General features: G+C 38.9%; 1 protein-coding gene across 1 annotated transcript in view; it reads left to right on the forward strand.

The window, feature by feature from the left end:
- The window catches only part of ZNF710 (zinc finger protein 710), a 172,924-nt gene extending 158,810 nt beyond the window's left edge, over positions 1-14,114 (forward strand). Inside the window, exon 6 of the mRNA XM_063925826.1 lies at positions 7,572-14,114. Coding sequence (XP_063781896.1) covers positions 7,572-7,741 — 170 coding nt within the window. The 3' untranslated portion in view covers positions 7,742-14,114. The remainder of the gene's footprint in view (positions 1-7,571) is intronic.
- The last annotated feature ends 633 nt before the right edge of the window (positions 14,115-14,747 follow it).

Below are 14,747 nucleotides of genomic sequence, written 5' to 3' on the forward strand. Positions count from 1 at the left end.
AAATCCATCTCTGTGGCATGTCCGTGTAAATGCGAGTGTTACCATATATTGCTGTGCTCTCTGCGCGTATTTGCAAGCATAGCGACTCATAATGTGTGTAGTCTGTATGTTCTTTCTATGTAATATTTTTGACTTAGACAGTCCACCCTTTGGCAGTAAACAATAACTGCCATCAATTATTAACATAAGAAAAAAAATATTTCAGACAATAATCGGTGAACTAGACACAAGTATGTATTCATTTCGCAAATCAGACACTTGACTATATTTGGGGAAGACAGGGAGGAGGACGAGACATCCTCTATATGCACTCGGCGGTCACGGGACAACATTCAACCTATAGAGTATGCTGGGACAGTGCTTTGGCCTATAATGTCTGATTTGCAACGAACATTTCACACATACATGTACCTACGTCTTTGTACACTAATGTATGGATTCAATTGAGGTTCTGCTGGGTAGATGAAGTAGATAAAAACAAACAAATCGTGAAAGTGACATATAAAATTTTCATGATCTACATATTCCTATCATTTTCTGAACATTGTTTCCATTTCTGGAACGTATGCTAGGTCTGTTTAATAATTGAACAAGGGTTATAAGTAGTGTCCTTCCTAAATAACATAAACCTTCGGAGTTCGGGGAGAGCCACTCATAAACCTTTCTTCCACATATATTAATGAGCTCTTTATCTGCAATGTGTGAATAGCCATTGTCTGATTGTAAATGATTACCTCCGAACTCCATAACTACTAGACCTTTGATTTTTCTCTGACTTTAACAAACTGATCGGCTAATCCTGGGATCCTATAAGGAAATCACTCCTTCCTCCAGAACCAGTTCCAGTCCCACACTCGACTCCTCATAAAAAAAACCCTCGCAAAAATAGAATGTCCTGAAAAAACATGTTTGTCAGCGGGAAAGAGAGAAAAGAGAAATAGAACAAAACAACTCTTGTTCATAACAAATCAATTACAATGACTGGTCTTTCTGCAGTCCTTTAGTACGCTCAGGTAGTGTTCAACAGTGCCACCTCTCAGTCTTCACGGAACAGAGTCTCTGGTGATATTTTTGCGATCTCACTCCATTTACGAGTTCCTTCCGGACTACCGACTTTCCTGCAATGGGAATCGTGGACCCAAGTCTCTCGGCTACTTTCACTGGGATAGTGCTGTCAACAAAACTTGGTAGGGTCCTTCCCACCTGTCTATTAGGCAACTTGAGCGTAAATACAATCACACAGTCTCTTGGTTCACAATCAAGACAGTTAGTATTTGGCATACCAGCAATCAACAGTTTCAAGTTCTTTTGTCAAGTTCTCAAATGCTTGCTCATCTCGATAAAGTACTGTACTGTCACCTCATTGGTGTATTTCTGATCATTGTGCGGATCAATCATGACATGAGGTTGGCTTCCAGAAACAACCCAAAAAGACACAAATACCAAAACAAAAACAAATTTCGAAGAGGGTGATTAGTTAAGTGAAGATCTGGGAGTGGTTCCGATGCTACATAATACTAGTGGCAGTATCTATGATCACAATGGTACAATTTCAAGCTTTGCTCCTACTTCTAGGGGTACCATTATCTACACACAAATTTCTGCGCAATTTTTCTTTGCGGCAAACACAGCAGCCTCCGTGGCGGCAGGAAATGCCTCTACCCAGTTTGAGAAAACATCAGTGCACACCAATACATAACAATAATTCCTAAAGGGTGTTAACTGTACGAAGTCATTGTGTGTTTGCAATATAGAGTACCATGAGCATAACTCAAAAAGAAAAAGAAAAAAAGAAAAAACATCTCTAGAGGAGAGGAAGAAGAAAATGAAAAAGAAAATGTCAGGTTTGCCATTCACCAACAGGCATATCAGTGTCTATACAAAATTTCCCTTCACCAGTATTCTCATCCTTCCTGCACCCTTTGTGCATGACAAGGCACACTGCAGTAATACTGGTGTTGAGATATACTGGGTTTGGGCAGAACTCTGAAGGACCAATTAGGCATATAGTGTTTGAACTGTAAATCGGGTCCATGTATTGTACCACCCTGTGTGAACGCAAAAGATAAAGAGGAAACTGTAGAGAAACAGAATAGAGGTTGGTGACAGATGAGTTTGTAGAGGTGGAGAAGATTTTATAAAAATTTGACAACTGGATTGGGCACTACGAGGAAGTGATTCTCTACTTGGTCAACTCCCCTTAAAAAAATTCTATGTTTGTCGTATCGCTATTGGGACTATCCCAGCCATCAATCCAGTGTCCTGTCTATCCTAAGTTCATAGGGAACCCGGTATCTGTGAGATAATTTCCTCTACCTGTGATGGACATGCATCTAGAACAGTAGAATGCGACATTAGCCTTTGAGGGGTGTCTAGTATATCTTGTACTTCTTGAGCATGGTTCTCCGGTATATCCAAGAAGACACCCTCAGGAGTACAATATATGACACACCGCATTTTACACAATAAGTCTCTGCCGAGTAGATTAGTCGGAGCCGATGCAGCCAGCAGAAAAGAATGTTTGGTTTGCAAGGGCCCTATCGTAATCTCTGCAGGTCTACTCAAAGGGTATTGTTGCACCGTTCCTGTTACTCCCATTAACCGAATCTGTGTTTTCTATATGGCTCGTGATTCCTTACTATATGTCCCTTGATCCCGTCTATGTGTTTAATAATGTGGCTTGTGTTTTCTGTCTAGGGGGTCTATATTGACTATGTGTCCTACTACTCCTACAATCTCTGGCAAAATGCCCTTCCTTCCTACAAGTGTAACATATTATTGACCATTAGGGATCTGGGGTTTGGACTGATGGGTCTTTTCTGTATGTGCTAGTATACTTACCGTGCTCAACCTCTCCACCTGTGTTCTCTGCGCCTAGCACTATTCTTGTGATGTTCAATAGCACACTCTCTAAGATTAGCTACTGTGACCCCTTTCCAATTTTGCAAAGAAGTCTGCACCCTGCCCTCAATGTCTTATTGAGCCCGTCCATTAGCACAGAGACAGCCATCTCCCATTTACCGAATTAGTGTTTACCAGTGATCTTATTCCAGATGGAGAGTTTTCTATTACTGCAAAAGACAAAGATTAACAAGCTTCTAGGTCATGCAAAGTATTCATTCAATCCTTCTCATCCCGTATTAAGGGTCTGTACATGGTCCAACAAACATTTCCGAGCTCATCTTGACTAGGAGCATTACTAAGAATGAATACTTCTTATATGGTAACTGAAAGAAATACCCGGGGGTTACCTTGTCTGTCCGCTTTTCTACTGGCAAATACTAATGTGCGGACAGGTTTTTCTCCATTTCTGACGTTAATTTCTTGATTTTTGTTTTATTTTTGGGTTTTACTATATATGTACACGAATGATACCATACTTACCAGTTCCACTGGTCTCAGCCACTTCCCCCGCAGGCTACTGCTCTTCTTTTACCGGTTGGAAATTCCTCTGGGTGCATGAGAAATGGCTGAAAACAATCAGGTCACCTTCTCCTCCTAAATAAACTTCAACATTCATTAATATATATATAGGTTACAGTCATATTTTTCACATTTTTATTATTTTCTATAGTTTGTATGCTGGCTGTAACTGCTTCCACATCTACATATGACGGTGTACTTGCATTCTCTTTTTTCCCCTACTTGTTTATTGTTCCTACAAGTTCAAACAGTTCTTATATTTCCATTCTTGTCTTATATGACTTTGGTTAGACATACCACCTGCAATACCTTAGGATCAAACTCACCAACCCCTCTTGCTGCCACAGGTTTTTAACAATTTGTATGTCTGACCCTTTGTTTTCTGGATTTTATCAGACATATCCTTATCCTTAAGTTCTGCAATACCTCTGGTTCAAAGCTACCCACCCTAGGGAATGATACCCTATCGTTGTCAGTCATACGTAACCATTTATTGCAAAAAGCCTCCGTGTGTGAACCATATATTTCACACATAATAAACCTTGCTGACCCTCTCTGTCGCAATTCTGACCTTCTCGGTCCCACTTCTTCAGCCTGAACCCTAGCTACCAAACGCCCACTGCTTGTGCAATTGGATCCCATCGCGGACTTTTTGCCAATAAACGCAATCCCCAATGCACACCGCAAATAGACGGTGAAAGACACCTAGCGCTTTCACTCGCTCCTTCTCCGCTGAGTACCACGACTCACTCCAATAGTGAACACCGCGTACCCAGTGAGGCCCTATTGGTTTCTATTTACTTGAAGTGTTAGGAGTGACTTACCTTTTCCAGCAAATATCCATCACTGGAGATTTTCCTGAGAGAGACCAGCGAAAACTCCCTATGCACATATACACAAATCACGCTTGCGTATGCTCTACACAGCGCTAATGATACCATGACTTTACGCAAAAGCTCTTAAAAGGGTATCAAGTTGCGCTATATATCGCACCCACAAACGCGTGGTCCAATCGCACAGCGTATAGGTACTTGTTACCTATCTGCCGTACAACCACGGGTCGATGTACAAACTGCGACCCTTCAGCCGGAGCGTAACAAAAAACCTTTTTACTTCAATACTACACAATGCACAATTCCCTATTACGTTCCTCTGCAAATCTCCTCACGATTTGCGTATTTCAATCTATATTAACGTGAGTCAGCATCCTCATGCCACCAAGCCTCCACTTACTTGGTGTACCACGGGACCCGATTTCCGGGGTCCAAATCCACTCACTCAAATACACTTTGTTTTTCTGTACAGAAAATTTTCAATTGTTCTGATTGGCAGCTTTACCCCCAGAGGCAATACAGTTTAAACAAAAGTTTTATACTAATTTGCTTTAGAAACCGGGTAGTTTTGTGCTATTGTATTAAATGTCTACTATCCCACCTTAATTGAACAAATATCATGTGCTTTTATTATGCGCACACAACCCTACGCAAGCTTGCATAATTACGCAACCGTGCGTACCCCTATGCCACGTGTGCGGCCTTGCGTCACGTGCACATTTTTGTACGCTGTTCTCACGTTCCGTACCATGTGTACCAATGTGCGTACGCAATAAAACAAATCACACAACTCTATAAATGTGAGCAATACTAACTATAATCGCTCACTTAACACAACACCCAGTTTTTTCTTAATAACCATGCCAGAACTGCGTTTGTGTCTTTACACTTACTTCCTTAAATACTGTTATTTCAAATTTACCTATATAGCAACAAATGTATCCGATTTCACACAGATCTATAATGACTGCAATAATCTATAATTTAAATGATATGATTCAGATTGGATAGCTATCTTGCAGAACATACACTGATATAAATATATACATAATTACAATAATATATATTTACTGGCCTCAGTGCTTCTAATTTGCATATCAAAGCTGTTTTGCCTGCCTGTACTAGTGGTTGAACCAGTTAATTAACATTTCAATGCCTATCTTATAGCAAACAGAGAGTTAACTAAATCCTGGGAAAGAATTAGAAAAAAAGTATTTTTTTCTTCTTTTTTTTCTGTGTGCAATTTCTTACACCAAGCCAAGCATTTATCTCACCATTTACTCTCACTAGGCCCAATTGAAACTATTTGTAATTGACTATGGCAGTGATGGCTAACCTTGACACTCCGGCTGTTGTTGAACTACACATCCCAGCATGCCCTGCATCATTTTGCTATTTGGCCATGCTAAAACTGATGCAGGGCATGCTGGGATGTGTAGTTCAACAACAGCTGGAGTGTCAAGGTTAGCCATCACTGGACTATGGCATGGGTTAAATAAATGCATTGGTAACTCATAAATGATGCTGATTGTTCTGAGCAGACTGAAAATCAGCTATTTAGAAAATGACCTTCCTAAAATGGCCACTGCTCCTCTCCCTTCCACATCCATGAGGTTTACACAAGATGGTGGACAGGCCATGTGGTTAGTCCAAAATGGAGGACAGACCATGCGGCTTCCTTTGTCACAAAGAGATCACAATTATACAAGCACCAGAAGTTATTTTAGGCCTGAGTTTTTAAAAAAAAAAAACTACATCAAGGCTATGCAGCAACTTTTAAATGTACTTTTAAATCTACTTAACAGATAAACAATCCAATCTGAATCAAACACAATATGACTTATTTGAACTTTGTTTTGCAACATTAAAAATACATTTTAGCATCTTAAATATTATGAGAAACACATTGTCCCTTGAAATTTCATATCATTGGCTTACTGATAATACAACAATACACGTGGATGTTATTCATCAGCGTCGCGTTGCGTCCATCGGAGCCGGTCGATCACAGCCGCGTTTGTAATGTACAGTGCATCATTAAGACCTTGATATCGCGGACGAGCCCTCATCTGTGAATACCAAATTGCTTTCTAACAAATATTTAAAATGCCCGCTCTAATATATATTGTAAACGCCTGCACCTCTTATTACCATGTGCCATGAATGTGCGCTATACATAGCAAAACACTGCATCCCATAAGAGAAAACAATACACCCACACATTATCTGAGTTCCAAAGCTCATTGATGTATATATTTGTTATTAAAAGGATATGTATTCAATATATCACAATGTACAGTATACATATAGTTACATGGATACAATAGCACAATAATCAGTTAATACAAAATACATACAGTTACAGTTACAGGCCAGCATACCATACCATTCCCTCAATGCATCTTCCTCTTAATATCTCTCTCTCTCGGCAAATAAATACAGGAACTGGTCTAGAAACACCTCCATCATCGTCTGGCACAAAACAGCAACTCCCAACTGTGTGTCTCTGTAATGTGTTATCTAGTTTGGGGGAGGGAACTTTCTCATTCATGATGAGTCACTGTTCTGTTCGTATGCTAAACAGGTTCAGCGTTGAAGACATCCAAAGGGGCTGGCCTGAGTTTCCTGTCCACTACCTGTTTCTTTAAATGTCTATTGTCCTAATAAGAGTGATTTTAGCTTTCATACATTTAATCATAACTCCTTGTTGCAATGTCCTACAACTTAATAACAAGTATCAAATGAATCTACACATTAATCTGCTTGCTTTAATACCAAATATGACAGGTGTAGCTTGCTTCGTTCAAATAATACACATACATGACATTACTTCATTATCTAATTTTAAATAATTATGATGTCTGGCGCTTGATATTATTATAATTATGTGCTGTATGAAATAAGTGTCAAATCCATCTCTGTGGCATGTCCGTGTAAATGCTTGTGTTACCATATATTGCTGTGCTCTCTGCGCGTATTTGCAAGCATAGCGACTCATAATGTGTGTAGTCTGTATGGTCTTTCTATGTAATATTTTTGACTTCGACATATGGGAGACTCAACTTGTATATTCTCTGCACAAAGTAAATCACACACTTTTATTTATAGTTAATTTAATATAAATAATAATTTGTGATTTTTTGTTTAATTACATAATTATACCTTGTACCCAGTGACTGGTAAAATGTGATCTAATTTAGATTCTAAGCTTTATGATATGTAGCACAAACAGTTCTAAGGTGGTACCATAGTCTCGAAAGAGTGTTGGTATGACCACTGACCCTCAGAATAAATTTGTTTGCTATTCCACTTTAGACCCAATGATGGACCTTCCAGACCAAGAAGCCAATGATATGGACAGCCAGCAGGAAATGGGTGACTACGAGGAGAACTCCTACACTTACAAGGAGGTTGCGAATGTGTCTGAAGATCATTCATTGACAGAACAGACTATGAAGGAAATGGTCTATTATAACGTCTTATAGTTAAAAGACTAAATTTCAGACATGAAGGAAGTCCCTGATTTTGGCTGAATCTGTAATGGACAAATTGTATTTTTTTTTGCATCCTCTCACTAATGAAAGAAATAAGTTTGAGCTCTGGTCTTTGACAACAGAGCATCAACCTGTCAGCTGTGACCTTGCCTTAGGCAAGCAGTAGTGGATATTGGGCCAGACCAGCTCATTGCTTCCGCAGGTATGGTCTTCTGGAGAAAGACCCTATCTCAGTAGGTTCCTTTTTGTCTTGGCCGTGAGATACCTCTTTGCCTTGATAAGAAGATGGACTTTAGGACATTATAGTAGGTCCTTTATGGACCATGCACAGACTGTAATTTATGTTTTTGTAGTTTGACACTGGTTATAGGTTTGCTCTTTCCACTTATCAGTTGTGTTTCTCTGTATATGAAATACAGTCCAGTGGCTTGAGTGATCGCTATCAGGAAACCTAGGGTTGCAGAGGAGGTTAAGCTACTACCTTTGATTCAAACTCATTGTCTTACACTGAAAGATCTGTTTGGAATAGGACTTATCAATACATAAAATGTAAATTAGAATTCGGGCCAGGTGCAAGAATGTTTCCCATGTTCATTAGGAAACAAACACTCAAGGCTGCAGTGCAGATTACATGGACCAGAGTACTGCTTACTGTCCAGGGAGAGGGAGAGTAAAGAGCACTACACATTAGGCGATATGCCGCAGAGGTGCCTGAAGGCAATACGGCTGGCAGGTGACCCGGCAGCGGTGGGGAAGTGACGGGGGGAGTGAAGTTTCTTCACTCCCCCATTCACCCGGCCCCATAGCAATGCATGCTAATATGGACAAGATTGTCCATATTGGCATGCATGCATAAATGACACGGCACCAACGAACAAGCACGGAGCCGCGCATCGTTCATCATTGGTGCCTACACACTGAATGATATGAACGATATCTCGTTCATTAATGAATGAGATCGTTCATATCTTTCATTGATGTTGCCTAACGTGTAGAGTCTATTACATATACTTGCTCTTTGATAAAGAGATTTTTTTTTTTTTTTAAATAAAGTGAAATGAGGAAGAATGTGTTTAATTATATACACAGTGTAACAAATACTGCTGCCTTTCTACCTCTCCTGCTCTCTGTATTCTGTCATTATTATACTGATATTGTACTGATTGTTACTGATTTGTGGGTTGCACTGTGCTTTTTAGGATATAATGTGAAAGGTTATTTGACTAGTGGAGAAATAATATTTTAAGTGTCTTAAAAATCAGTTTGATATACTGAATAGGGAAACTTCCCAGATATGACTGTTGCAGTGTCTGACTAGGGCATGGAGGGCCCGCCAAGAAGTCTAATTCTAAAGGCCCCCTGTATGTTTGAAAAACACATTTTATGAAATGTAACATTTAATTATTTAATTACACAATTACACAATCTACAGTATATATTTATCCATGCTTTTAGATATTGAAGTAAAATAACTGTTCTTTCAATCATTTCCTTAGGTCCTATGTTTTGGGACACTTCAGATGATTCTCTGGTAACTTGAATGGCCAGCCCATCATACCATTGAAGTTACAAAGTTCCTTTGGGAAAGATTCCAAACAATTCAAATGAGAACATACCTCATAAAGAAACCAGAACCCTGCTGGGAGCCACTATTTCATATTAAAGGCTTTCCAAAAGCCATTGTTTTTACTATGTAGCCTTACTGCCAAAGCAAACTAGAAATTGCACTTATATGGGCTATAAGAATCCCTATAGATGGTTTGTAAGGGAATTTTCATGTACTGTTACTACATATATTTGTCGCATTGTAAAAACGTTTGCTGAAAATGGTTTATAGATTATAGTCCCCGGCCATTCTGCTAGTTGAGGCATGATATGAGACAGAGGTAATTTTTACCATAATAGAAAATGTACATTTTAGAAGATCAGAAGCCTAAATGTATTTTTGACATTGGTTTGCGGATGATTTGAATACCCTAGCAACGTCACTAGAACTGCCAGGAGATACATGTATATAATCAGCACTAATTCGAGGCTGTAAACGCCCCATTTATACTTGCACAAGACTACAAATGAAAGGCTTAGCATCTGCAATGTTACTGAAGTAATAAAACAAGGAAATTGACAGCTCCAGCACTGACCTACTATATATAAATGAGACAAATGTGATTTGATTCTTAAGGGCCCCATACACTAGGACGATTATGCCCGATTTCATCCGATTTCGGGCATTCGGCCTGATATATCTGATGAAATCTGGCATTTTGGAGGCATATCCGATCCGATGCGCGTACCCGTTAGCATCGGATCCTCCAGATTGAATGTGCTGCACATTTAGTCTGGTCCGACCCCGCAGACATGGCTGGGATCGCCCAAGATGCATCGTAAGCAAAAGGACAGCATACGATGTATCTTGGGCGATCCTGCCCCCCGGGAGGCTGCTGGGGGTGATCGCCCGCGACATGTCAGACGGACATGTCGCGGTAGTGCATGGGGCCCTTTAGATTGTAGTGGACAAAGCAGAGTGTTCTGCCAGAGAGTCACAGCTGCAAAGAATCTGCTTCCACCAACGGCACAGGTGTCTTCAGGTATTGACATTCAAGCATTGTTGCTGCCTTTTTTGAAATATGTAAGCAGAACAGAGATCTATTGATATTTCAATGCTGTGATTTCAGGCATTTGACAGTTCTCAGTGTATAGTCCCCAATAATAGCATGATCATAATTGATCTTTTTTTCCCCTCTTCTTTATCATTTATTAAATTGTGAAATTTCAGATAACTTTTATTGGGAAGGACTGCATTATTGGATATTGTCCTGTAATACTATTATTGTCCTCTGCTTATAATCATTGTTTGTGACCTTTGTTAGATTTTATGTAACAGATTGGATTTTCTTATACTTTCATGAGACACTGAGACTGTGGGGGGTATCCAATTAGAGGTGAAGAAACATCAGGTGATTTTTTTTCCTGATGTTTCACCCATATTTATTTACAGGCTATCCGTTTTGGTTGCCCATAAAAAAAATACATTCAGTGAAACCTGTGTGTTTTCGGTAGAAACAGACAGACAGTTTTCAGGGATTTGGTTTAGCCTGCAGGATGCAGGTAAACCAAAATCACCAATAAGCCACGCCTTATGTCGGCTTATCGGGGATAATAGGATAGCCCCCGGCAGGACAATTAGCTCATCCAATTTGGTAAATTACTTGTGTTGCGAAACTGAACAGTGAATGTCCAGCAACTTGTCTGTTGCTGGTGCAATTCGACTTTATACTGTAGCTATTGTGTTAGTGTCTAGATGATTTAATTGCTACTGAATATATTGCTTTGTGCATTGTGTTTCATATGAGAAAAAGATTACCCAAAATGTAGATACTTTAAGAAAATATTTATTTTATAATGTTGGTCTAATATTTTGACTCGTCTTCTTCTAAATCTATTTTAATTTTAGACTGTTTCTTCCATATAACTGATATTATGTACTATAAAAAATAAATAAAATGAGGAAGCAAAGCTGTGCTATTACCAATGATTTGTCACTGTCCTTAACTGACTGAAAATAAATTGGATCAAAGACATCACTTCACTACCAAATACCACAAATCAGTATGGCTGAAAAGGCGTAGGTTGCACTAGATTTGCCGACTCTGCCACCCAGCAGTCTTTCAGTGTAATTACTGGTGTCATAACAACGCCTGGAGGTGGCCTAATACTGGGCTAGAACTTGATGGACCGTAAAGCCCCTAGTCCTGCTTCTAGAGAGCAACTCCTTCAGTAATGATGGCAGAAATGCTGTAGCACTACTTAATGTATTCTAAATATTTTTACTGAAAACAGTTTATACCATGGAGTGACACTCCACCTTAGCAACACATGTACGATACATGCCTACTGTATGGACCTCTCCTCACACAGCAAATTTCTTCATCTAGCTCCTAGCCACCATATCTCTGGGCAAATATGGGAGTTTCCTGAACATTCCGGGAGACTAGACAAGTATAATAGGGCTTTAGGGGGATATCCTGTTAGCAGCAGTACTTTACTGCTGCTAATAGGTTTGCCAGGGGCTATCCTGTTAGACCTGATGCCGGCACTTATTGTGTATTATGCTTGTTGTGCCTCAGGCACACAAAGCATAATCCCTCGATAAGCAGCTACCGGAGCCGGGATAACACATGGGATCGGGAACTTATCCCGGATCCCATGTGTTTTTGTATGATCGCAGATCCAATTTCGTCTGTTAAAAATGACCTCTATATGGATACCGAGATAATGACAGTCGGTCCAAAATCGTGATACTCAGCCCTATTTAACATCCGAAAATGCAGCGGGAGTAATTGGATACCCCACCTTATTAATGTTGATTCTTGTAGAACTAAATAACACTGTGGCAGGGTAACAGACACTGAATAATACAACTTCTTATGCTTTATAGTATGACTGACCTGTCACCTACATATAGTGCATCTGTTTAATATTCATGCAGATAATACGTACATAAAGGCGATTACTGCATGTATGCAGGATTGGTGAATATTAGGCAGTTTCTTGGTAATTCATTCCCTAGGAAAGTAGTAAAATCGTGAGCCTCTCAATATAATGCCTTCCTGTTGAATCGATAAGAGGAATATTGGTTCAACCCCCAAAAATGTTGACTCAGTTGTGTGGAGGTGCCAGGTAGTCTCTAAACAAAAAAACAAACAAACAGATATCCTTTTATTTCAGATGTCACCACACAGAACTTTGTACTTAAAAAATAAAAAAGAGAGAAACACCAATATATTTGATATTAAGTTCTACATAGTGGATAGAGGTTTTTATTTAAACAAAATCTTTGTGGTACCTTTGTGTATGTAGCGCATGAGAGGCTCCAGATTCTTATATAGATATACCCCTAGAATGAGATCATTTTAGTGCCATATTTCTATTTTTGGGAGGTGATTTGAGATGCTTAAATCATCCCAGTTTCTTAAACATGCATCTGTGTTAATATATTTTGAGTTTATATTTTATAGGGAGTAATTGCAATGCTGTCACTGTCTTAGATTATTGGTGGTCGGGAGATTCCTAGGTGGGTACTGAATTATGGCAAGGCCACGAGGTGTTGGTATTCCGACAGTTTCTCCTGCACGTTGCGGCCACCCACATTACAGATGTTCCTTCACACCCTTCATAGAGGTGTGCAGTAAAGTCTGCGATGTTGGGGTGCTGTAATAACCAGGATGTGTGCATTTGCACATCATTACCACATAAAATGGAATATATACATATAACAATCATAGCCACTAAAAATTATATAATAAGCCTACACTATCTATTCACTTCTCCTTTTTGTTTTGTTTTTTATTCTTGAAACTTCAAAGGCATTTGTAAAAATTATTTATTAAACATTCATTAAAATTGTAACAAAAGTCTAAGAGTAAAAATTCACAAACATGTAATGTTCTAGGAGCTTATCACAACTACAGATATAATGTATTATTCACACGGGATTTCCAGTGTTGAAGGACACTGCAATAAGGCTCTGAGGACAAATACTGTACTTATCTCATGGTGGACTAATAGGGAGTTTTGCAGATTACTTTGCCACGTTGCAAACATCACATTCCCACAATATCTAATTGAAAATCCTGGATTATAACAGCTGCCTGTGTTTCCTATACTTCTACACACACACACTGCCTGCACAACAGAGCTCTGCAAACAACCATATACTGTATGTACATATACATCATTTAGTCTGTTAGACCAGGCTGGTCCAGTTCACGGAGTACTGTGTCAGTATAGCTGGAAGACATAGAACATAGACGTGGGGTATGCTTATAATCTGTGTTATTGGAAGCGCTTGAAAACCAGTAGCGTTATTGTCCGCGCCTTCCTAGATTTAATAGCTCTTGCTAGATACTGTATGATGGGAAGAGGTGACGGACACCAGCAAATGTGAAGAGTGTGATCCATCTGTTAATGTGTCTACTTAATGTGCCGTGTTAATGTGTAGATGTGCAATGTATATGAATCTTTTTGGTCTTTTCCATCTTGCCTTCATTGATGCAAAACAAATAAATAAATGTCTTATCTAGAAGAGCATAGGTGACCTCTATGTACAGCCAAAGCAGTAGATTTAAGCTTGATTGTAGTGGTATATCACAAACAATGTACCTCTTATAGCACACAACCTAAACCTCAAATATGTCCGTTACCTATAAAAATTATAATGAAAAAATGATGGTCTTCATATTAATTGCCTCTGTCACCTGAGTGTGTTTGATACAGATAATTGTGTAGAGAAGATGGCGTTGCCAATAACACCATTCATTTCCTTTTATTTTCCAGTCTCTTAAATAAAAATTGTAGAATTGAATTGGTTGCTGTGTGTAATTTCATTTGCAACAGTTACTAAAGAAAACATTTCACATAAGTTCTCTAATGCTTTATAGATTTTTAATATTTCTCCTGTGGTGAACCGCATCGAAAAATAATTTCAAAATAGGATCGCAATGTATAAACGTAAAAATAATCTACACGTCAGGTTATGAGCATATCTGTAAACTTAAATGGATACAAGGTTTTTTATGTACCATTTTGCACACACAACTTTAATACCAAGAATATTCTGTAGACCATATAGACTGCTACCTGCAAAGACATCATTTACAGAACGGTGACCGGAACAGACAAGGGGTAGGTGGAGATAAACATATATATAACATGGAAGTGTTTTACTGAAATGCATATTAAACAGAGGAGAGAAAAAAGAATGAAAAAAAGATTGTAGCACAGCTGCCTTTTCTATGAATTCCCTATTAACGGAGAATACATGTTTTATACATTTTTGTAAAGGTGCAACACTTAATTTAATGTAATATACACTATTATTGGTTTGTTTATGTGTTGGTAGAGTTTATTTTTTAATGGGAAAAAAATCCTATCAGACTTACCTTTAACCACTTAACTGACGATCTTTTTCGCCAAAAAACGCTCCGAAATTGTTTTT

This window comes from Pseudophryne corroboree, chromosome 6 (genome assembly GCF_028390025.1).
Source record: "Pseudophryne corroboree isolate aPseCor3 chromosome 6, aPseCor3.hap2, whole genome shotgun sequence".
NCBI classification, from domain to species: Eukaryota; Metazoa; Chordata; class Amphibia; order Anura; family Myobatrachidae; genus Pseudophryne; species Pseudophryne corroboree.